The sequence below is a fragment of the Penicillium lagena genome (assembly GCF_028827675.1).
Source record: "Penicillium lagena strain IBT 129212 chromosome Unknown utg000002l_segment0_segment0, whole genome shotgun sequence".
NCBI lineage: Eukaryota > Fungi > Ascomycota > Eurotiomycetes > Eurotiales > Aspergillaceae > Penicillium > Penicillium lagena.
In genome coordinates this window covers 4,668,661-4,691,116 of record NW_026623223.1, presented here as the reverse complement: position 1 = coordinate 4,691,116, position 22,456 = coordinate 4,668,661, and the positions used below count along the sequence as shown (strand labels likewise).

Genomic DNA, 22,456 nt, shown 5'->3' with positions numbered 1-22,456 from the left:
CGAGTGATTGGGGAATGCTGCTGTTTATTCGAGCTACTCGAATGAGCCTAGCAGAGCTGTTGTCGAGGAAGCGAATGCGAGCATGATAGTTGGCGCAGCCTATGAGGGATCCGCGTCCCCACGCGGTTGGGTGCTCAATCTCACATTTGAGACCGCCATTTAGTTCTGAGGCACGCTCGCGAACAGCTTTGTCATTAATTTTTGCACAAATTTTTTCACTTCAGCATGTCTATTGGCTTTAACACATCATCTGGGAAGGGCTTATGGTTGTTAGGTCCGAGTCAACTAAAAGGTAAGTGCATGGAATGTACTGTGTCATCGCACGTATGAGACAGTGGGCAACGATGGGTTAGGCAGAGTTGGCGATTGCCTCGCTCACACAGAACAAAACTTCGTATATTCGGTAGCACGCAGCTCGCAAAATGACAAATAAAATTATCCTGATCAGTGATTATGCTATCATAAGTCAAGGATATGTCGTGGTCTCGGATAAGACCTTATATCGTGTGCAGTGGAAGCGTAAAGCTAGCAGGAGCGGGTGTTCCTCGTCTTAGCAGCTTTGCTTTGAATAGAAACGCTTATTGACCCCATTTCAGCGCTATGGAGTCACAGAATCTGGATATGCCCAATCCTTGAGGTATGGGAGTTCGCTCAGCACTTCCATCATAAGAATTTCCTTGGGAGTTCCATCTTCACCACCCATAGAGTAGATGTCCGGGGGAGCGATGCCGTCTGCTTTCAACACGGGAAGGTTAATAAAGAGACCGTACGGAACAGGATCGCTGCCCGTGAGATCGTTGAGTATTCCCGTAGGTGAAAATTGTGGCGTGTATCCCCGCGTAGACTGATATTTGGAACTGATCCAATCCGCTGCCCCGCCCATCTTGCTGAGGTCAAGACCGTAGCTGCCAACGTTCTTCGCTCCTGTAATAGGAACGTAGGTGCCCCATGCATAGGCCGGAGTTAGTGTTTGGCTGATCATGTAAAAATAGGCTGTTGTCCCGTCGGCCGAGCAGGCACGAGCGCCGTCAAGATAGTGGAGGCTAATATTGCAAGGATGCGTTCCTGAGATATCATCTGTCCGCTTTTTTGTGCGATCCAAGCAGCAGCCACGGCACTCGAAATCACGTACTTGCTGGCTTCGCCACTTAAAATATTGTAGGTCAGATCCTTAAAGGGAGCGGCCAAGGACCCATTTCGCATAAGATACGGAGCACTTGATGACCACTGGTTCCAAGTGTTCCCTGTACCACTTTCGCTATTATTAGGGGCGACATTCAGCGCACTCTCGACTATCATCATGGTGGTGTTTTGCATCACGTCGATAGCATTGTCTCATATATAATTAATTTTCCCCCGGAATCTATCCCTCCTCCCATATCGCTCCACAAGAGGGGAATGAATACTACTCTAGATGCACGTAGGGGCGAAGTCCTTCTTTATCGCGAATATAGGCGAATAGAAAGACTGTAAGCTGTGTGGGACCGGGGCACGGATCAGGAGCGCGTTAACTAGTGGATTTGGGCATGATTGCAGTCAAATCGGATCTCTGCATAACCCGAGAGCCGTCGACAGCAGTAAATAATTATCTGGAAACTTGCTGTTTAGCCTGCAACTTAAGCAAGTATGGCGATTTGTCTCAGCCTCAAACTCTCGTGTGGTTAAGAATTGCGTGGCTTGTGTCTGCTCTTCACAATCTTTGAAGTCTCTCGCAAATTGCGTCCCATCTCGGTTGGAGAAACAAGTGTATCTCGTTCTACACCATATTTCCGCGTGCGATTCAAGATATCAAACGGTGATGGGAACCCTTTACCACTTCATGAAATCACGAACTTTCAGTAATAGATACTTGGGTCAATCCGACCTCTCGAAATGATTTATTGCAGCTAGTCTTGGTTCGACGCGGTGGATGGAAGGATTCCTTCCGTTGCCCCAGGGGCAGTTCGTATCACTTGGCTTCTCCACCTTCTCTATTGTACTGCTGAATTCATATCTTGGAGGATTCCACATCAGGCCGGGCGTCAACTAGCTCGGAATCAACGACGATCTAGCCTTCTGTCAGCATTCTAAAGCTACGTTATTATAATCAGGCAGTACGAAGTTTTAGCCCCCAAAATTCCCTGAAAGAACAGACAAGTCAGGAAAGTTGGTCTTCAAGCTTGGGGCCTGCAGACGCCTTTAATGTGTTAATGATATATGATAAATTGCGATAGTGAAAAGACTATAGATCTGTGTGGTATTTTGTTAGAAAGTCGTGGTTCATAGATAGAGAAGTGTGCAAAAAAAAGTTGAAAATCAAAAAGGGAAAAAAAGAAATTATAGATGTATTTTATTTATTTTGACTCGAACGTAACAAAGGGGGCGGCTGGCCTAATGGCAAGGCGTCTGATTTCGGTTCAGAAGATTACAGGTTCGATCCCTGTGTCGCTCGTTTTTTTCTACCTCTTACATTCTGATTTTTTCTCTCACATTCTGATTATCCTTTTTTTACGTTTTCTTAAAGCTAAATATATATACTATAATCGCCCCTAAAGTCGAACCTCCAAACTGCGCATCAACTACAGTATAGATGCCGTAGTTACTGTAATTCACAAGCGACCCGCCCACCCCAAAACACCATAGTAAATGCGATAAATGACAACTCAATATCTCTACAACAATAGCTTAATATGAGGTCCTATTATACCCTAGTACTATTTGGATCATATTACGTCTCTTTGTGAGGTTAAAAAGGTTAAGGATGTTGTATATGATTCGATATATATATTTGTACTTTACACCTGTGTATTTTTTGGTAATGCTCCGAGAAAATTATTTATCCTAAATTGAAGTTAGTTTATACTATTCTTTATACCCATTAGTAGCATTGTACAAATAATTAAACAATTTTATATTATGGTTGTTGAAATACCGAGTTATAAAGATAATGCATTTACTATGGAGTTTTGGGATGGACGGGTCGCTTGTGAATTACGTTAGTGCTACATATGGCGGACAGTCTTTTGTCCTGCAGAATGAACCACCGCCATTACATAAGCATCAGCAACCCTGTCTTGATAGCCAGACATCCAGACATCAAGATACAGAGCCCCGGCAAAGGTATCCAAGGGCACCCGATTACGCAATGAGCATATGAGATCGTCCACTCGCCAACTCCAGTGCCACTGCCTTCTTCGAGTGGACTGCCGCCGTCCCGCTTTCGACTCGACCCCAGCCGTTTGGCTGCGCGCAACCCCTCCTCTACTCTCGTTTGCGGTCTTTCTACCTCTATAGCCCGAAATTCTCGGCTCAGTCAGCTGCACAAGATGTCGCGGAATCGACCTCGGCCTCGCGATAACGGGTTCGGCAACAATGAGGAGATGGAGCTGTGGACCAAGATCTGCCAGGATATCCGCAAGTCCAAAGAGAAGTTCGACCAGCAAGCATCTCTGTCCGTGCAAATCAAGACCCTGGCGGAGAGGATCTCTCGCGATGGGAACAGTATGTCTAGTCAGACAAACTCCTTGGCTATTTTTGAATAACAGCCACCGAATGCGCTAACACGGCCCGCATAGAACCCTCCATGGCTGAGCATGACCAGCTCGACACCTGGCTGCGCCAGAGCCAGAAACTCAGTGAAGAGGAGCGCTCGATCATGCAAGATGAACCATGTGACGTAATTAAGAATCTCGAGCTGCTCACTGCGCTGCGCAAAGCATCCGAGGCGGAGGCCCCGGTGAATCGATCGACATCGCTTTCTAAGTCTCGCAAGAAGAGAAACGAGATGGAAGGCTCAGCCACTGACTCACCCAGTGCGTCGGGAGTTGAGAAGGTCGGCCGTGGCAAGGGCGGTGTGCCGCGCAGCACGAGCGTTTCTAGCACGCAGGCCCGGGAATCGCGCGGTGATGGCGTCGCGGTGAAAATCGAAGAAGGCACGGAGAGTTCCAAGGGAACGATTGCCGAGCGCTCCGGTCAGCTGGTGGTAGGTGCTCAGGTTGTTTTCAAACACAACAAGAACATCGAGGGCGACGGCATCCAGTGCATCATCAAGAGCATCGTCGGAGAGGGATCCAAGAAACGGTAAGGACTTTCAGGCAGCTGTTGGTCCCCGTCTGACCGCTAGTTATAGATACGATGTGCAGGACCCCGAGCCGAATGAGAATGGCGAACAGGGGTCAGTCTACAAAACTACTGCTTCGGCCCTCATTCCTATTCCTCAGATGGGTGCCACCTTGCCTTCTTTTTCGGTTGGCAAGCAGGTTCTGGCCCGATACCCGGATACCACCACCTTCTACCGTGCCGAAGTCATGGGATCCAAGAAGGATGTCTACCGGCTGAAGTTTGAGGGTGAGGAAGATGACAAGGAGATGGAAGTTGATCGTCGCTTCGTCCTGGACATCCCGAGCAAATAAGCAATGGGGGCTACGATTTGACGATGATGCTATTTCAGCGAGGCGTTTGGCGTTTGGGTGCGTGATGGATCGTGTATTGCACTCGCACGATGATACATACAGTCAAATATGATGATAAAATCTATAAGCGATGGAAGCTGCTAGAGTAAGCACTGACACCCTGCTGACTCATAATGCCGGGTCTCAGGCCGAGGTGTTGAAGATGGCAAACTTTCCCCAGTCTCTGCTTTCCACTCTTCTAAATAATTCTACTGTCATGTTCGTATTGCCTTGCGATTAATTGAAGAATACCCCTTGCGACTTGACACCCACTCGCCCCCTCCCGAACACGTCCGTCGCAATGGCCGACCTCCCGGCCCACGCTTCGCCGATTCTCCCGCCGCACTCGCCCCCGCCATCCACAATCGGCGAAAGCCTGCGCGACGATGCCAGCGAGGGAAGCGGGACCGCAACAGGCGAGCAAACTCCGGCTCTCCCAGACTCTATCTTGTCGCCCGCATTCACCCCGCCTGCCACCCCGGGCGGCTCGTTGAACCTCGACTTGAACCCAACACGGGTCCTGCACCAGAGCCAAGCAGCAAACCTCCAGCACAAGAGCGGACACGCAAAACCTCCTAAGTTGCTCTCACAACTGCCACAAGTGGAATGTATTGTCCGAGCCCGGATTCCGACCACCAACGGAGCAGAAATGTTCCTGCACCTATATCACAACGACCTCGACAACAAGGAGCATTTAGCCATTGTCTTTGGATGCAACATCCGCAGTCGGAGTCTTGACCGTGTCCGACCGGGCGAAACTGAAATGGACCGCATGATCCGCGGCGCATATGTGGGGAAATTGCATCCGGGGAGAACCAGCAGCTGGGTGGACGATGAGAATAAGGCGGCGGGGTCACATACGTCGCAACCACGACCGCGGATTGAGCCGCCGCTCGTGCGGATTCACTCTGAGTGCTACACAGGCGAGACAGCATGGTCTGCCCGCTGCGATTGCGGCGAGCAGCTTGATGAGGCGGCCCGGTTGATGTCATTTCCCGTGCAAGACCTGTCGTGCGATGCGCCGCCTGAGACTCAATCGCTACGGTCACAATCGGCGGGTGGCGTGATTATCTATCTCCGACAGGAAGGGCGGGGTATCGGGCTAGGAGAGAAATTGAAGGCATACAATCTTCAGGACCTGGGGTCTGACACAGTGGAAGCCAATCTCTTGTTGCGGCATCCAGCCGATGCGCGGAGCTACGGGTTAGCCACGGCCATGCTCACCGATCTTGGCTGTGGTGCCGATACCATTCCTGAGGGCATTCGCTTGCTCACGAATAATCCCGACAAGGTCCGGGCCATTGAGGGCCCCAACCGAGAAGTGATGGTGAAGGAGCGGGTGCCGATGATTCCGCTGGCCTGGCGGACGGGTGGGCAGAAGGGGATTAAGAGCTCTGAGATCGAAGGATACTTGAGGACCAAGGTTCGTTTTTGTCCTCGGTGATCGTTTTCACACTGACTGACCCCCAACAGATCTCGAAAATGGGCCACATGATTCAATGATGGTCCTATCATCATCCACATTTTGTATACGATCTGACACGACGGACTTTCTTGCATACCTATTTTTGGCCTGACCTTGTACATGTTGTATTCCCGGTTTCGATCTACGATCGTTGTGTGCAACTAGAAGCTATTTTTTGAATCATGATACTGTATTCGAGGTAACTAGTAGTAGAGTCCGCCTTGGCAGACATACTTCCCGCGCCCAACCTAACCAACCAATCACTCTCCACTTCTTCCTCCATTGCGCCTCGACTCCCTCCATGACCAGAGCTCCAGAGCTCTTGAGCTCCCCCGCTGTCTTGTCCCTTCATTGCATGGCTGTTGTCGATTGCTAACGCGCGTGTGAGGCCATGGCCAGCCGCGCTGTGGACTCAACCGATGCGCCCTCGGCGATCGAGCTGGCCGACGCCCGTTCGCATCCCGACCTGGCTTCGATCGCTAATGATCCTGAGATCTCTCCGGTTCTTTCGCGCTCAAACTCCCTGGGCCCCGAGACGTTCTCAGCGGACAATGGCAGCCCGGTCACCGCTGGCCGAAAGCGCAAGCTGAACAGCACGTCATCACGAGGCGTCGCCCACCTCACCCCCGATCAGTTGGCCAAGAAGCGTGCCAACGACCGCCAGGCGCAGCGCGCAATCAGAGAACGCACCAAGACCCATATCGATGCGCTGGAGCAGCAGGTCCGCGATTTGTCGTCGCAGAAACCGTTCCTCGACCTACAGGCAGCACTTCGGCAGAATGAGAGTATTCGCTCCGAGAACCGTGAGCTCCGACAAGGGCTCCGGGCTGTGATGGATATAATCCAACCACTGCTTGGGAAATCAGAGGCACCAGGTAAGCTCTCCGTCTCCCTGTTTCGTGGTCCAAACTGATAATCGCTGCTAGACGCACCCTCTTCACATCCTCCGCCCATGTCCGTCCCGCTTCCATCCCATACAACTCCCTTCCCGGATGTCGGCAACATCACACCGAACAGCCATGCCCCAGCGCAGGGCGAACGGGCCTATCCCGAGTCCCTCGGCAGCCTCGACACACCGTCTCCCACCCACTCCGCACCCACTCTCGGAAGTCGCCGCAGCAGCAGCCACGGAGCGATTCCCACATCCTCTTTCCGCAATGCATTCGACTCCCAGCGTCATAACCTCGCCCATGGCTTAGAGCTTGGTATCGAGGAGCGACTGGGATTCAATTTCCTTCTTGACCCGTCCCAAAATGTGCCCAAGGTAGATCGACTCGGGCCCAACTGCTCTGAAGCCTTTCGTTCATCCCAACCGAACCCCAGCCCGAATCCATCCTCGCCACTATACACCCAAACCTCAAATCCACAAATCGAGCCAAATACGCCTGCATTCGCGGCTCCAATCCGAAATGTCTCCCCGACCTGTCCCTTGGATACTATATTACTGGACTTTCTTCACCACCGACAACGCGAAGCGGCGCAAGGCGTCCCGCGCCAGAAATTGGTCGGACCACCGTACCCCAGCGTGTCATCGCTGCTGAACCCTGAGAAGAGCGTGAATTCACATCCGGCTTCCAAAGTGTTCACGGATATCCTGCGCACATTCCCGGACATTTCTGCGATACCGGAACAAGTCGCCGTGCTCTACATCATGTTCCTTCTTATGCGCTGGCAGATCTATCCCACGCAAGAGAACTACGAAAGATTGCCTGAATGGTACACCCCGCGCCCGTCGCAACTTTTCCAGCCTCATCCGCCATGGATGGACTATGTACCCTTCCCGCGTATGCGCGATCGCCTCGTGGCTTCTCACCAGGACTATCCCTTTGAGAACTGGTTTATTCCCTTCACGAGAGGATTGTCTGTCAATTGGCCGTATGAAGCTACAGATTGCCTCTTGTCGACGGGCGACTCCGATGAACTCCTCATCAATCCGGTCTTTGAGCGTCATCTCCGCAACCTCGCCAATTGGTCCTTGGGTCCGCTGTTCGCGGAGCATTATCCGGGTTTGGTAGAGACGGCGCGCATAACATCAGAGCCGAAATCTCACGGTTCCACTCCACGTTCATCATGATGTATTGAGACTCGAGGGAAGTGCTAGCGCAGCCTCGACAGCGCAGTTATACACAAAATATATTCCGACCTATTGAATTTGAATTGAGAGTAATAGGACGTGAATTTGATCTCATCCAGTGAAGCTGAGAAGACACGAACCTTTCTGCGCCTCTCTTACTTTCTATCTAATCCTACTATTCGTACATGATGCTCTCGCACGTATCTAAACCTTCCTGCTCTTTTCGTTCCCAAACTCCAATGCTGCCATCTGGCGCAGCGTCCCGTACATCGCACTGCTGTCAAGACACTCCCCGCCATAGGCCCTCGCGGCCTCCATGTTCAGACGAGCGACCTCAAGACCAGGAAGCTGGATACCGTGATCCGACGCCATTGCCATTGCATGCCTGGCGTCCTTGATCGCCAGAGAGACACCGAATCCAGGGCGCGAGTCCAAGGGCGGTGCATAGGCGCCAGTAGTCAATCTGCAGAAGATGTAAGAACTCTGCTGTGCATTACTCCAACGAAAAAGACATACCTCTTCGAGTAACCTCCCGCCACAGCGCCGAACGCCTCGCCAATGAGCTCTTCCATTGGACCCGTCCCAAGCCCAGTCTTCTCAGCGAAGACCTGCGCCTCTCCAACAGCCTCCATCATGTTCACTGTGACGATATTTCTGTACTGCATCAGCCACATTTACACACATATATGACTATCAAAATAGTTAACGTACCCAGCAATCTTTAGCAACGAAGACTTAGTCGCGTCCTCTCCACAGTCGATCACCCGCCGTCCCATAACATCCTGGATGAGCGGCTTCACAGCATCGGTCGCGCTCTTCGGCCCCCCGATGGCAAATACCAACTTCCCATCCACGGCAATGGGATTACCGCCAAAAACGGGGGCTGCTAGGTACGACGCGTCCTTGCTCTTCAGCTGAGCGACGGCCTTGCTGACTGTCTCCGGGTGCACGGTCGAGCAGTCCACAAAGATCTTGTCTGTGAGCGAATGCCCTGAGCCGACGGCTGAGGAGATGAGATTTTGGAGAACGGAGTCATTCGCAACCTGATACTAGTTAGTGCTGATTCCGAGGAACATGTCTGTCAGGTTGGGTATCCACCATAGTGAAAATAATCCCACATTGAGAAACCAGTTTTTCGAAACTAGGTTCGGGGATTGCGCCAAGTGCTTGCAGTGGCGTGCCGCGCGACATCGTGCGGTTGGAGTACACCAGGCTCAGGGCCTTGCGCGCCACGAGGTGGCGCTGCAGGTTGGAGGCCATGGCGAGGCCCATGGACCCGAGGCCGTACTGCGAATCACTGTTAGTGATGAGGTAGGTTGTCTAGGGGGAGTGCTTACCCAGCCGATCTGTGTCATGATTCCTCTTCTTGCGCTGTTGGGCGGAGGGCTGATGTTGGTGGATAGTAGGTGATGATGGGGTGTTGTTTATCGATTGGCCAGATCACGAGCTTCGATGATGGGACGAGTGGCAGGGATACAGTTGTAGATCTACCGGGTTATCTCTGAGGCATTGACTATTTTAGTTGAATGCCAGAGATGAAGGTTGGTGATGGTGATGAGAGAAGAGGTGCGTTCTAGCTGATGATGACTCGAATTAGCGATCGTGAGTTTCCCGAGGAAATCGAATGTCGGCCGATAGGAGACTACACCGGCGCTTTGGGACTGGTTGGAGACTGCATTCATCGGGGTTATTGACGTTCTGTGGATCTCGTCTGGTTGAGAATTTGGATGTCTAGACTGTATACTTCTGGTCTTCACCTTGGTGATGTCCCTGAATTGGTGACTCCATACATCAACTCGGTCGATATGCTCCCCTAGATGAACAGAGACAACCCCCAAATTCCCTCTTGTATCAGGAACCGCTAATTCCATGTACTACTATCCATTCCTTCTCCATTCTTGAGCAAACATGAAGCCCAAGTGCTGATTGTTGACACTCTCCGCCTCAGGCACCCAATTCACGTCACGTAAGCAGCGTCATCCAGGCTGCCCCGGGTCACCTGTTCCATCTCCAACTCCCTCTTCCTACCTTCCTTCCACTCTGCCCTGGTCAATCGCCCCTGCGAACTCCCGGACGGTCTGACAACTCCAATTCCTCCACCATGGCGGACATGCCCATTGGTACCCATCTCCCTCCCTGCCCGCCAGGTCTCCCTCATCCCCAGCTCCCTCCAAGCTAACCTGCCATTCCTACACCAACAGTGCTCGACGGAGGAACCGGTTTCCTGAAAGTCGGATATGCAGGCCAGGTATGTCTCATCAATCATTTCCCTCCCATATGCCACATCCCTCACCCGCTGGCGTACAGAACTTCCCAGAGCACCAGTTCCCCTCGATAGTGGGGCGGCCCATTTTGCGGACAGAGGAACAAGGCGGTGATATCGTGGTCAAGGATATCATGTGCGGTGATGAAGCTGCTGCTGCACGATCAATGCTTCAGATCACCTATCCGGTATGTTTTCGGAACATGTGGTTTTCCTCCACTGCTTCCCCCACCATCCCCGCAAAATGAAGGCAGACGTGTCGCTGACAGCCCATCCTCGTCCCTAGATGGAAAACGGAATCGTCAAGAGATGGGACGACATGCAACATCTGTGGAACTATACCTTTTACGACAAGATGAAGATCGATCCGACTGGCCGCAAGATCCTCCTGACCGAGCCGCCCATGAACCCGCTGAAGAACCGCGAGCAAATGGCTGAGGTGATGCTGGAGGGGTATGGCTTTGGCGGCGTCTACGTGGCGATCCAGGCGGTGCTGGCACTGTATGCCCAGGGTCTGAGCAGTGGCGTGGTCGTGGACTCGGGCGACGGCGTCACCCACGTCATCCCCGTGTACGAGTCTACCGTGCTGAACCACCACATCCGTCGACTGGATGTCGCCGGCCGCGATGTCACTCGCAATCTCATTGCTCTTCTCCTGCGCCGCGGCTACGCGCTCAACCGTACTGCAGACTTCGAGACCGTGCGCCAGATCAAGGAGAAGATGTGCTATGTCTCGTATGACCTGGAGCTCGACAAGAAGCTCTCCGAGGATACTACGGTACTGGTTGAGTCGTACACCTTGCCGGATGGTCGTGTCATCCGTGTCGGGAGCGAGCGTTTCGAGGCTCCGGAATGTCTCTTCCAGCCTCATCTGGTCGATGTCGACCAGCCCGGAATTGCCGAGTTGCTCTTCAACACCATCCAGGGCGCGGACGTCGACGTTCGTTCCAGTCTGTACAAGGCTATTGTTCTCAGTGGTGGTAGCAGCATGTACCCCGGTCTGCCATCGCGGTTGGAGAAGGAGTTGAAGCAGCTCTGGCTGACTCGGGTGCTGGCCGGGAACCCGGAGCGACTGAACGTGAGTTGCTCTTTTCCAGGTAGACTTTTATCAATGCTGACATTTTATGATTTCAGAAATTCAAGGTCCGCATCGAAGATCCCCCGCGACGACGACACATGGTGTTCCTGGGTGGCGCCGTGCTCGCTAACCTGGTATGTTTCCCCTTCAAGTCTAGCTCATTGATACTAACATTGCTATAGATCGCCGACAAGGACGACATGTGGGTTTCGAAGCAAGAGTGGCAGGAACAGGGCGCGCGCGCCCTGGAAAAGCTAGGCCCGAGATGATTGAGCGCTGCGTCTGTGTTGTATTTACCTTGCTCTCTGCTTTCTTGTCTGTGCCTCTCTCTCTCCCGCACCCTCTTCCTAGCATCTGCAAGCCATGCCCTACCCTCTTCGTTGATTTATGTCTCCCGTCTCTCTCCTTGTGTGTCACCCACACCGCTTGTCGATATATTCCCTCTGCCTGCCTCTTTTCTCTCTACTGCCTAGACTGGTCTGGTGCGCATGGATCCTTAGTGGCAGAAATGAAAGAACGTCTATCGATCAACGGATTGTGCTCGCGAACGAAGTCTACTTTCTACCTTATATCCCTAAGAAATCGGGCCAAGTGTGTAGTGTGGAGTCACGGACTCCGAACCGAGATATCATCATTCGAGCGCGGTGACACTAGCCACGTTCTCAACAAGGATATCCAAGAAATACACTCCTGCAATGCAGATCTGTTGAACCGGGAGTCCCCGCAGGTCCTATAGTAATCCGAGAACGGAAGCCCCGTCCATCGATCCATCGGAATATACGCAGAATACCAAGAAACCCCCATTTTGCCTCGAGAAAAAAGAAACCGAATGAAAATAAGAGACAGGGAAGAGTGAAGGAACCACCATAAACATGCCGAGAACAAGCCGAGAATATAGGACCAAAATGAAGATTTCAAAAAGGGCTACCGCTCAATCGCACCAGGCGAAACAGCCAGTATCACCGAAAGAGCCGCGATGATCAGCGCGGCCGCAACAAACGCCGTCAGGGCAACGCTGCCGCGACTAGCGGGGAACTTGCCGCGGATGATCCAGTACTGGCTCTCGAAATAGCGGTGGAAGCCGACAACAAGGATCAAAATGGCAACGCCGATGAATGTTGTGCCGAGGGGTTTGCCGACGCTGCGGAGGCGGGCAGAGGAGTCGGGTGATCGGGCGGTGGTCCCTGCAGCGAGACCAAGGAGGGGCGGGGACATGACGGGTGGGAGGATCCCTGGTGGTGCATTTGGGTCTGACATGTAGTTTGTTGTTGCGGTTGTGGTGTTGAGGCGGAAGAGTTGCGTGACGGCGATGCCGATGGAGGCGAACGCGAGGGAGGTGCGCATCCAGGCTAGGAAGGTCCGCTCTGTTGTACATCGTCAGTCTCTCTCCAGTACTCCACAAGTATATCATACCTAAAGCGAGATGATCACGAGCCACGCTCCCCTTGTTCTCTAGCTCTAAGCTACCATATCGGTCTGCAAACTTGCTGTACCATGAATGCTGCGACACCGGACGCGAGTCCACGCCGTCCGGCTGTCTCGGGTCTGTGCCCTGGGTGGCTGCATCGGGCCCGGGGTTACCCCAGGGCGAGGTCTTAGGAAGACCATTCGAGCCGGCAGGCCGAGATTCAGTCGGCCCGCCGGTGGACTGGTAGTTGCGGCGCAGTGACTCCGCCGCACCAAAGATCGGAGTCGACTCGTTGGACGGGCCCAGCTGCTGCTCCTGCTGCAGTTGATTTTGGGACCGTTGCTGTTTCCGGGATGACGAACTCGAGTGGGACCGGGTGCTACCGAACGACGATGAGAGGGCCGAGCCGGTATGCTTCGAGGAGCGTGACGACGATGAGCCGACCTCCCTGCCTACCTCGTCGTTGCTGGGACCTGTCGGAGACTGCGCCGATGAGTCGAAAGTATTCATGATGGCGTGCTCATTCCCTAGTCGGTCACACAGGCGTTTTGACCCAATGGCCAGCACAAATGGCGGGGGTTATGCAGCAAACAGGTGCCAGGAAGGCCAATCGAGGAGGGGTGCGACAGATAGGAGAAAAAAACGTGGCGAATGGATTATAATTGACTAGGGAGTTTGGTTGGTTATGAGAGAGTGAAGCCCTTGAGCATGTTCCCCTTGGTTGTGATAGTAATCGTCGTCAGTAGAAGTGGCGGTCGTAGTAGTGGTCGTAGCAGCGTATGTTTGTGTCGCTCTGATCAGGTGCGCAGGTCACTCGATTGGTTTTCTGGGGAAGATCACATGCTCCACCGCGCTAGTCCGGTTCGGTCCACCTGGTTTATGTCATGGGTCAAGGCGGTGTAGCCATGGATTGTTCTGCCACGGTCTGACCTTCTTTCTTTGGTCTCTCTGCATCGACCAGAACCAAATATGATGGCTTCACCGACTGCCTCTCGCCCAGCGGGCACAGTTGACCTCTCCAAGAAACTCCTGGATCTCCGATCATCCAAACACAAACCCCAAACGCAGGCCCGAGACCCCACGCCCACTACCCCTCGCCTGCCGCCACCACTAAACCTGTCCGCCCACCAATACCTCCGACCCGCGCGCCGCATCCTCTCCCCAAAAGATCACGAGCTTTTCTTATCCTCATCTACCTATAATGTCGTCCTCGCTTTCGTCTTCGGTCTAACCGACTCGGTCCGTGGCCGGCCGAATGACCACACCCAGGAATCGGAGGCCATCACCAAGATCTCTGGCATTGTGTCTCGGATTCGATCATTACTAGACAAACACCCAGCCATCGACCAGGGCGGGTCTCGATTCGGCAACCCGGCGTTTCGCACACTCTTCGACGAGCTCGCTGCGCAGAGCGCGTCATGGCACTCCGAGATCCTCGGGCTGGAAGACGGAGCCGCAATCGACGAGGCATCCACATACTTGATCCATTCACTAGGGTCGCGAGACCGGATCGATTACGGTTCCGGGCATGAATTGAACTTCATGATGTGGCTGCTGTGTCTCTATCAGCTCGGCCAACTCCCCAAGACCGACTTTCCTGGTGTCGTGTTCAAGGTCTACGTCGAGTACCTGCATCTCATGCGCGAGGTCCAGTCGACCTACTACCTCGAGCCGGCCGGGTCACACGGCGTGTGGGGACTGGACGACTACCATTTCCTGCCCTTCCTGTTCGGCGCCAGCCAGTTGGTGGACCATCCCTATGTGACGCCGCTGGGGATTCATAATACGGCGACGCTGGACGAAGAAGGCGATCGATATTTGTATCTGGATCAGGTGCGGTGGGTCGACAGCGTCAAGACGGTCAAGGGTCTGCGCTGGCACAGTCCCATGCTGGATGATATCTCCGGAGCCAAGAGCTGGCTCAAGGTGGAGAGCGGGATGAAGAAGATGTTTGTCAAGGAGGTGCTGGGCAAGCTGCCCATCATGCAGCATTTTCTGTTTGGGAGCTTGCTCCCGCCGGCCGAGGGGATGGGAGCGTTGGCGGCGGAGGGGGATGAGAGTCTGCACGAACATGAACACAATCACCCACACGACCATCAGAATACAGACTACTTCGGGGATTGTTGCGGTATCAAGGTGCCCAGCACGGTGGCGGCGGGCGCAGAGATGCGCAAGCGGATGGGAGGGTCGGGGTTGCGCCCGATCCCGTTCGACTAGCCTGACCTGCCTGAGTATCTATGACAATCAAAACTACTAGATAGTACTTGCATGGTTTTTACTAGCAATGATAGAATGGAGAATCGGTGTCTCATAGTTCGCTCACAGAGAGGTGTCCGATCCCCCCACCGCCTCCCATTGGCCCACCCAACCAATTCATCGTTTCCCGGAGAGAACACGCACCCAGCACTTCCTAGTGCCGTTCTTATTCCACCAGAAAAGAAACGGGGATACGCGAGAGCTAGGCATCCAGTAAAAGGGGAGACCCCCTACGCTACTCCGCACCACTACAACCCCCCACCCCCCACGCCATCGGCAATCCTTCCCTTTCTTTCTTTCGCTCTCTCTCCACTAGGCTTTTCTGCACAGGAGGTTTCGGTTCCCCACCATGGCTCCTGCAGACGAGTACTCCTCAGCCGGTGGAGGCGGCGGGCGCCTCAAGCTAAAAGGCAGCAAAGTGAGCGCGGGCCGCGTGGAGAAGAAAAAGAAGAAGAAGGAGAAGCGGAAGGAAGCGGAGGAAGGCGGCGAATCTGAGCCTGCCCGGCAGGATGGGGGAGAGAATGACCAGAAACAGACACAGCTACAACGGCACGGAGAGGGTGGGGAACCAGAGTCCAAATCAAAGTCCCGGTCCGGGTCACCCGGTTTGAAGGCTGCTGGTGGTGATGATGATGATGACGAAGCGGCGCTGAGGGCGATGACTGAGGCGGAGAGACGGCATGAGGAGGTGCGGCGGAAACGGGTATGTCTCTTTTACGCCCCCCTTCTCTCATGGTCACTCTGAAAGAAATGCTGATGGATTTGGCAGCTACGTGAGCGTCTCCAGCGCGAAGGCGTCAAGACGCACAAAGAGCGAGTCGAAGACCTGAATAAGTATCTCAGCCGGCTGAGCGAGCATCATGACATGTACGTTCTGTCGCAGCACCACCCACTCCTTGCGGACGAAAATGAGCTGAAGCTGACTGTGTTCCAGGCCGAAGATTGGACCCGGATAAGCCGAGGCGAGGCCGGCTTGGATGGAGTTCGGTGCGACTACTTTTTTGACACGTTATTGCTAGTCTTACAATTCTACTACTGTCTCTTCTACAATCAAAACCAAGCCAAGTCGACTGAATAATGAATAATATATTCACGCTGACAGGAACAAAATCGAAAAGAATATGCCCATGCGAGCCCCGCAGGATCTCTATGTAGCAAGCCCCGGAAAACGAGCAGAGAAGAGAAGAGAAAGCATGCAAGAGGTGGACGGTCACCCGATAAGAAGGACGCCATGCGTATGAGATGAGACCCCGAACGACCCGAACGAGTTCACCAGAAACAAAGAACCGAGGGAGCTAGCCGTGGCTAGTCAGTAGAGAGGTTGAAGAAGAAGAAAAGCCCCAGTCCCAAACAGAATGAAAGAAAAAGAACCGGTTGAGATGAAACACCACGCTAAATATTAACCCATCCATCCGGTCCGGTCCAATACCAATCCCCCCAAACAACCAAAAGGAACCCAAACCCCAAGAAAAGTATAAGCGTAATAGTTTTGGCCAAACTATACACCCTTGACCACAACGGTCCGCTCACTGTTCAGCTTATCGGCGTTGCGGGCATGGCTCTCCTTCTTGCAGTCTTCGAGGCCGGAGCAGGAGTGGGCCTCCAGCATGCGGTGCTTGGAGCAGAAGTGGCCGTGGCAGAAGCTGCAGTCGCCGACGATGCGCTGCGCGGCTTCCTTGCACTCCTTGAAACTGCAGCGTGGCTTGCGGGGGGCCATTGTTGCTATATTTAGGGGGTTGGGGTCGGGGGTGCGAGGTAGCCGCTGGGGTGGAGATAGGTAGGCGCTAGTAGCTAAGCTTGACGGAGGAGGCGGCTGGTCTCGCTGGTGGTGGTTGTTGGCTGGCGGGAGGTAGTAGTCGGAAGGTGACTCCAGGAGAGGTGAGTCGGAGAGAGAGAGAGGGGAGAGAGGAGACGGTAGGCAGTGAGGAGATAAGCGGAATGATCGGGGTTTCCGTTGGGGAATGTCCGAGCGCAGTTGGGAGCACGGCAGTTGCGGGTTGGTGGATACCAAGGGGAGAAGGAAAGGGAGGAAAGAGGACAGAATAATGGGTACCTGCAGAGAATATATAGTCGGCGGAAGAGACGGGAGGCGAAAGAGAAAGTCAAACGGATCCAGAGAAAAGGGGAGCTGGCTGAGTCAGGGCTGATTCCGTCACCAGAAGGTTCGAGACGGCCGATGTAATGACTAGTCGGGGACACGACTTAGGGACGTAGTAACTCCTGCTAGTAGTGTAGGACTAGTCGACTAGGCTAGGGATCCCTACGGCCTAGTGATTATGATAGTTGCTACATCAATTCCTCCACGTTGCAGCACTCTTGATCAGTCCAGTGACCACGTCAGGCTCTCCGTCCATCTCTCCGCACTGGCGCCACACCGCCCGGGGCAAAACTTGAATCATCATTCTTGGGTCGGGCGCCACTTGGGGGGTGAACTAACCAAGTGGCAACGGAGGTCCGCTGGCCACGCGCCCCGATAGTGACACAACTAGCGGGCATGCCTGACCTGGTGGGCGGGCCAGGAGTATCGCTAGGACCCCCTAGCTAGCACCGGGTGATCAACACCGGCTAGTTATGACTAGCCCCCGTTATCGGTGGCTCGCTTAGTCTAATTGTTTCCTCTTCCCGGCGTCTGCAGGCGGATCACATCCCGACTTCCCTACCGACAAGCTACGTGGAAAGTCAAATCAAGCGATACGTGGTTGTAAGGTCTCCAAGGGAAAAAAAATAAACAAAAAACAAAAACGCCAGAACCCATCAACAGCCCTGCGTGCACGCTCCGGTTGATGCGCCAAACCCTAAATGTAAAACAAACGAAACCCAATTATCACGCTCCTCCGAGCTCCTTATCTTTCCCGGCTTCCGGGTCCAGGTAGTCTTCCCGCTCGGCGGCTTCGTACTCGCCGACCAGATCCATCACCACCGCCCGGGCCTCGTCGAACTCGCCCAGCCCGTCGGAGAAGGGGGCTTCCTTCTTGTACTGCTCCAGGAAGGCATTGCGTTTGCGCAGGCGGTCGTACTGCTGGACGATCCGCTTGAACAGCGTGGCGACGGAGGTGTGGTTGGCGAGCATGAGTCCGCTCACCCGGTGTGTGTGTTGGAGGTAGGGCGATTTCTTGGTCAGTGCCACCTGGATGCTGGATGGTCCCCACGGGATAAATGATGCAAGGCGCCGCTCCCGGATCCGCAGCAGGGACTTGTGCACATCCGTGGGGTCGGCCTCGCCCTGGATGATGTTGAGGATGCTGATGTAGCAGCTCGACTTGCTGGGGTTGATCGACACCATGCGGTTCTTGGGCTGGAGGAGACGCCGCATCACATCCAGCACGGTGGTCTTGCGGACGGTCTTGGCCTGCTCTATGTTGTCGCCGGTGAAAGGGGTGTACGACGTAAGCAGGAAATGGCTGCGCGGCGTAGGTATCAGCGAGGCGATGATTCCCGCCAGGTCGTTGTGCATGTATCCGGGGTATCGAAGCGTGGTGGTCGAGGCCGACATGACCGTCGACACCAGCTGGTTGGTTTGCTGGAACGACGGCTCTTGAACGTGCATTCGATCGGCGACAATTCTCGACAGCGCGCCATTGTCCAACACGACCTGATTCGTAAGTCATGGTGAACGCATGTAGCTGGGGAGAGAGGGGAAGAATGACTTACCACGGAGTCCGCGTCCTGGGTCAATCGTCGCATCGTAAGCAAGCTGTTGTATGGGTTGACGACCACATCAGAGACGTCGGGGAAGACGGAATACGTCTGGATCAGCTTCTTGGGGAACCGGTCATTCATGCGTTCCAAGATGAAACTACCCAGCCCGGAGCCCGTTCCTCCTGCGATTGAATGTAGCAGCATGAATCCCTATCCGAACGCGTTAGTTCGACGAATCCCCATCTCGGCACAGGGAATTGTACCTCCAGCGAGTCACTTCCGTCTGCTTCCCGATCAATCATGTCAAAGACCTCCTCTTGTACGCTCTCTCCGGCAGAATATCCAGCGCCCCAGTTGTTTCCCGCTCCAACGCCCTGCTGTCCAATGAAGAAGTTCTCGGGGTTGTAGATGTTTTTATAGGGACCAGTCTGAATGCCGTTCAGGACCTAAAGGGGCATTAGCCATGTTTCGCGAGATGTGTGCGGACGGCGTACCCTGGGTTCCAGGTCCAAGAGGATCGCGCGGGGAATGTATCTGGTATCGTCACTCTGTCACGGCCATTAGTCCCTTGTCTTCATGGTAGCGGACCAGACACACTTGATAGAAGAAAACATCCTTGCGGTCTCCGCCCTCGGTTGCAAACTCCTCCAGGTTCCCATCCTGGCTGATACCGTGCTCGAGGCACAGCTGCTGCCAGAACTGACTGCCAACTGTCGGCTGGTGTTAGCAGGGGAGTACCCGACTGTATGGATATTTCGGGGGGAGTGTGGTGTGGTGGTGCAGTCCTGATGAAGGAGGCATGGAGGGGCACAACATACCGTTGTTGCCGCACTGGCCGGCTTGGATGGTGATGATTTCCCTGCGATTGCCCACTGTCTCAGCACCGGTCGTGACTAGATCCGGGAGAGAATGCTTACCTCGGCATCGTCCAGTGATGTTGCAGAGTGGGTGGAAATTCAATGGTCAACGCGTAGTTGGCGCGTCTGCGGGGGGAGGTTGATTGGCGGCCTCAGGCAGCAAGGCCGCCACATTTGTATACTTCCAAGGTTGCTTGGAACATCTCGATCAATTACTAGGAGACAGGTTGGGCAGTCTGCCATTGCATTTGAACACCAAGTATTGGCTAAGCGGCTATTGATTTTGCCTAGAATCCTGCCTTGCACGCCGTCACCAATGTCCCCGCGCCGGCAACGACGCCATCCACGATCCTCACCATCTGGCCGCCCTCCTCGCCATACGCCATGACACAGCCCTCGCGCACCGCTTCCTCCATCCCCGCCATACCTGCACATCCCAAACAAATAGCCCGCACCGGATGTGGTGCGTTTTGAATCAGTCGCTGTGTGGCATCGCAGATCCGGCGTCGTACCTCGTCGGCGGGCGTCGTGTGCAACTCAATAGCTGTCAACCCCGTCGTTTCAACGCCAGCAAATCGTGATGACGAACTGCTTCCCAGCATGTCGGTCACGGCATTACTGAGTTCATCCTTCCACGCACTGCCCGTGGTGATTATGCCGAATGTCTCTTTGATTTGGGACTTGTGCAATTCTGCGGGGTGGTCGAAGTCAAACGCGCTGATCAGGGATAGGGATGCTGTGATGCTGGCTTCGAAGATGCCGGTCACGTATTTCTTTTCCGATGATTGCTTGATCTTCTGCTTTAACATTCCGACCAGCGGGTGCGCCGAATAGCATGCCACCAGGAAGGCATCGTACTGCTCCACCAGACCCAGGGTTGAATGGCAATGCCACGCCGACTTGGCCGAGTCTTCGCCGGAGTTGATGCTGGGAATAGGGTCGTAGGTCCTTCCATTCACCTCCACCGGATGATCGGGTGCGGTGTAGTAGTCAAAATGCACATCGGCGTAGTTCAGGCGTGCCAGGATAGGCCTTAGGGCATCGGTCATACGCGAGGAAGTATTGGGGTTGATGACCAGGACCTGGAATAGGCCATCCCTCGACGAGGCCATGGTGACTGTGTGTATGTGTGTCTGTTGCGGGGAATCAATAGCAATGGCAGCGGGCGCGAGAAGCCGCTTATCAATTGCGTCGAATCGGCCGATGCCGCAGCCCCGCCTCTTCCCTCCAACAACAACACCACCTGAAACGGAATAATCGCCATGCCTCTCATCGCACAGAACCCCCAGCCCCGAGTCATCCTGGGATTGATGACCTTCGGTCCCTCCCCGGACAAGGGCGCCCGTATCACCTCGCTGGACGAATACAACCGCTGCCTGGACTACTTCCAGCAGCAGGGCTTCAACGAAATCGACACCGCCCGGATCTACGTCGGCGGCGAGCAGGAAGCCTTCACAGCCAAGGCCAACTGGAAAGAGCGGGGCCTTACTCTCGCCACTAAATGGTACCCCGGCCAGAACGGCGGCCACAAGGCCGAGGTCTTACGCGAGAAACTCGAGCTGTCGCTCAAGGAGCTGGGTACCGATACGGTCGATATCTTCTATCTGCATGCCCCAGATCGGTCGATTCCTTTCTCGGAGGCGCTCGAGGCGGTCAATCAGCTGCACAAGGAGGGCAAGTTTGTCCAACTAGGGTTGAGTAACTATACGGCTTTTGAGGTCGCCGAGATTTGTACGCTCTGCGCGCTGAATGGCTGGGTGCGCCCGACTATCTACCAGGGCATGTATAATGCCATCAGTATGTACTCCCTTGCCAATTCCACTGTTAGGGTTCTGACATATCCAGCGCGCAACATCGAGACCGAGCTGATCCCCGCCTGCCGCCGGTACGGCCTGGACATCGTCATCTACAACCCCCTTGCCGGTGGCCTGTTCTCCGGCAAGTATAAGACGCACGATGTGCCCGCCGAGGGCCGATACAGCGACGCCAGCTCCACGGGCGCCAACTACCGCAAGCGCTACTTCAAAGATGCCAACTTCGAAGCCCTGAGCGTCATCGAGCCCGTCGTTGAGAAACACGGGCTGACGCTGGTGGAGACGGCGCTGCGCTGGGTGCACCACCATTCGGCGCTGAAGATGGACAACGCTGGCCGGGACGGAATCGTAATTGGCGTTAGCAGCTTCGAGCAACTGGAGTCCAACCTGGAGAATGTCCGGAAGGGCCCGCTGCCCCAGGAGGTGGTGGAGGCGCTTGATCAGGCGTGGATGATTGCCAAACCGACGGCGCCGAACTACTGGCATTTGGATCTGAAGTATACGTATGACACGCAGGCGGCTCTGTTCAAGCCCAAGGCGTAGGGTAGGACGGATCTCAGTTAGATATATATTCGAGATCCATGTCTGCTATAGTTGGATCACAACAGACGTATCACCAAATCTATTCTTAGCCCGCTATCTCTCTGGCCTGCATGACCAGCCCAGCCCCCCGTCTCACCCGACGACCCGTCACGATGTTCCCGGGAGTTCTTGTCACACGCCAACTGCCATCGCGCCCTGACGCCATGGATCACGTGCCCATCACCACCTGCCAAATGCGGATTAGTCCCCTGCCAGCCGCTTCCGCCTCCAAGTGTCCACTCTTAAGACGGAGCCAACTAACCTGCCTTCAACCTGCTGTCCTCCTATGCGGGTGCTGAATCTTTAAACCTCATCGTTTCCCCGGCCAGCCTTCTTCTCTCACTCGATCGACCGTGGCCTCACCCGCTGCTCTCAGCGAGTCTCCAGCTCCAAGCCGCATGCGCCCATCTTCTGCAAGCGGTGCTCGAACACCCTCTCCAATTTAGACCATATTGTTCGCTCCTTTCGGTCGACGAATAGTTACAACAGGTTACTTGCTTTGCTTACCAGTCACTGGTCGCCGCTCTTTACCCATCATCTCCCACGGGAACCCGTTCGAGAAACCATAGGCGTCCCTTTATACCCCTCTC

The 22,456-nt window shown here is 54.3% G+C and overlaps 13 protein-coding genes across 13 annotated transcripts; 7 read left to right on the top strand and 6 right to left on the bottom strand.

Moving 5' to 3' along the window:
- Positions 1 to 598: 598 nt before the first annotated feature.
- On the bottom strand, positions 599 to 1,302 carry N7510_004730 (uncharacterized protein; the record flags this gene model as incomplete). Its single annotated transcript, XM_056976656.1, has 2 exons — positions 599 to 1,043; positions 1,133 to 1,302. 2 exons carry the CDS (start codon positions 1,300 to 1,302, stop codon positions 599 to 601), a joined length of 615 nt encoding a protein of 204 aa, XP_056836612.1.
- A 2,003-nt stretch (positions 1,303 to 3,305) lies between these two features.
- N7510_004729 (SAGA-associated factor 29 family protein) lies at positions 3,306 to 4,391 on the top strand (the record flags this gene model as incomplete). The annotated part of the gene is made up of 3 exons (XM_056976655.1): positions 3,306 to 3,480; positions 3,525 to 4,059; positions 4,109 to 4,391. 3 exons carry the CDS (start codon positions 3,306 to 3,308, stop codon positions 4,389 to 4,391), a joined length of 993 nt encoding a protein of 330 aa, XP_056836611.1.
- Positions 4,392 to 4,731: 340 nt separating this feature from the next.
- Positions 4,732 to 5,933, top strand: N7510_004728 (GTP cyclohydrolase II; the record flags this gene model as incomplete). Its single annotated transcript, XM_056976654.1, has 2 exons — positions 4,732 to 5,853; positions 5,904 to 5,933. The coding sequence occupies 2 exons, from the start codon at positions 4,732 to 4,734 to the stop codon at positions 5,931 to 5,933; spliced, it is 1,152 nt and encodes a 383-aa protein (XP_056836610.1).
- Positions 5,934 to 6,286: 353 nt separating this feature from the next.
- N7510_004727 (bZIP transcription factor) lies at positions 6,287 to 7,969 on the top strand (the record flags this gene model as incomplete). Its single annotated transcript, XM_056976653.1, has 2 exons — positions 6,287 to 6,770; positions 6,822 to 7,969. 2 exons carry the CDS (start codon positions 6,287 to 6,289, stop codon positions 7,967 to 7,969), a joined length of 1,632 nt encoding a protein of 543 aa, XP_056836609.1.
- A 204-nt stretch (positions 7,970 to 8,173) lies between these two features.
- On the bottom strand, positions 8,174 to 9,324 carry N7510_004726 (NAD(P)-dependent oxidoreductase; the record flags this gene model as incomplete). The annotated part of the gene is made up of 5 exons (XM_056976652.1): positions 8,174 to 8,432; positions 8,486 to 8,623; positions 8,681 to 9,012; positions 9,068 to 9,256; positions 9,307 to 9,324. 5 exons carry the CDS (start codon positions 9,322 to 9,324, stop codon positions 8,174 to 8,176), a joined length of 936 nt encoding a protein of 311 aa, XP_056836608.1.
- A 746-nt stretch (positions 9,325 to 10,070) lies between these two features.
- N7510_004725 (actin-related protein 2) lies at positions 10,071 to 11,579 on the top strand (the record flags this gene model as incomplete). Its single annotated transcript, XM_056976651.1, has 6 exons — positions 10,071 to 10,089; positions 10,171 to 10,217; positions 10,277 to 10,420; positions 10,519 to 11,310; positions 11,367 to 11,444; positions 11,493 to 11,579. The coding sequence occupies 6 exons, from the start codon at positions 10,071 to 10,073 to the stop codon at positions 11,577 to 11,579; spliced, it is 1,167 nt and encodes a 388-aa protein (XP_056836607.1).
- A 655-nt stretch (positions 11,580 to 12,234) lies between these two features.
- Positions 12,235 to 13,228, bottom strand: N7510_004724 (uncharacterized protein; the record flags this gene model as incomplete). The annotated part of the gene is made up of 2 exons (XM_056976650.1): positions 12,235 to 12,674; positions 12,724 to 13,228. The coding sequence occupies 2 exons, from the start codon at positions 13,226 to 13,228 to the stop codon at positions 12,235 to 12,237; spliced, it is 945 nt and encodes a 314-aa protein (XP_056836606.1).
- A 459-nt stretch (positions 13,229 to 13,687) lies between these two features.
- Positions 13,688 to 14,935, top strand: N7510_004723 (serine/threonine-protein phosphatase 2A activator; the record flags this gene model as incomplete). Its single annotated transcript, XM_056976649.1, has 1 exon — positions 13,688 to 14,935. The coding sequence occupies one exon, from the start codon at positions 13,688 to 13,690 to the stop codon at positions 14,933 to 14,935; it is 1,248 nt and encodes a 415-aa protein (XP_056836605.1).
- A 388-nt stretch (positions 14,936 to 15,323) lies between these two features.
- Positions 15,324 to 15,930, top strand: N7510_004722 (uncharacterized protein; the record flags this gene model as incomplete). The annotated part of the gene is made up of 3 exons (XM_056976648.1): positions 15,324 to 15,677; positions 15,744 to 15,841; positions 15,909 to 15,930. 3 exons carry the CDS (start codon positions 15,324 to 15,326, stop codon positions 15,928 to 15,930), a joined length of 474 nt encoding a protein of 157 aa, XP_056836604.1.
- Positions 15,931 to 16,472: 542 nt separating this feature from the next.
- On the bottom strand, positions 16,473 to 16,691 carry N7510_004721 (AN1-type zinc finger protein TMC1; the record flags this gene model as incomplete). The annotated part of the gene is made up of 1 exon (XM_056976647.1): positions 16,473 to 16,691. One exon carries the CDS (start codon positions 16,689 to 16,691, stop codon positions 16,473 to 16,475), a length of 219 nt encoding a protein of 72 aa, XP_056836603.1.
- A 1,107-nt stretch (positions 16,692 to 17,798) lies between these two features.
- N7510_004720 (gamma-tubulin mipA) lies at positions 17,799 to 19,673 on the bottom strand (the record flags this gene model as incomplete). Its single annotated transcript, XM_056976646.1, has 5 exons — positions 17,799 to 18,508; positions 18,622 to 18,823; positions 18,877 to 19,059; positions 19,169 to 19,323; positions 19,643 to 19,673. The coding sequence occupies 5 exons, from the start codon at positions 19,671 to 19,673 to the stop codon at positions 17,799 to 17,801; spliced, it is 1,281 nt and encodes a 426-aa protein (XP_056836602.1).
- An 84-nt stretch (positions 19,674 to 19,757) lies between these two features.
- On the bottom strand, positions 19,758 to 20,582 carry N7510_004719 (aspartate/glutamate racemase family protein; the record flags this gene model as incomplete). The annotated part of the gene is made up of 1 exon (XM_056976645.1): positions 19,758 to 20,582. The coding sequence occupies one exon, from the start codon at positions 20,580 to 20,582 to the stop codon at positions 19,758 to 19,760; it is 825 nt and encodes a 274-aa protein (XP_056836601.1).
- Positions 20,583 to 20,732: 150 nt separating this feature from the next.
- On the top strand, positions 20,733 to 21,827 carry N7510_004718 (aldo/keto reductase family protein; the record flags this gene model as incomplete). Its single annotated transcript, XM_056976644.1, has 1 exon — positions 20,733 to 21,827. The coding sequence occupies one exon, from the start codon at positions 20,733 to 20,735 to the stop codon at positions 21,825 to 21,827; it is 1,095 nt and encodes a 364-aa protein (XP_056836600.1).
- Positions 21,828 to 22,456: the final 629 nt, after the last annotated feature.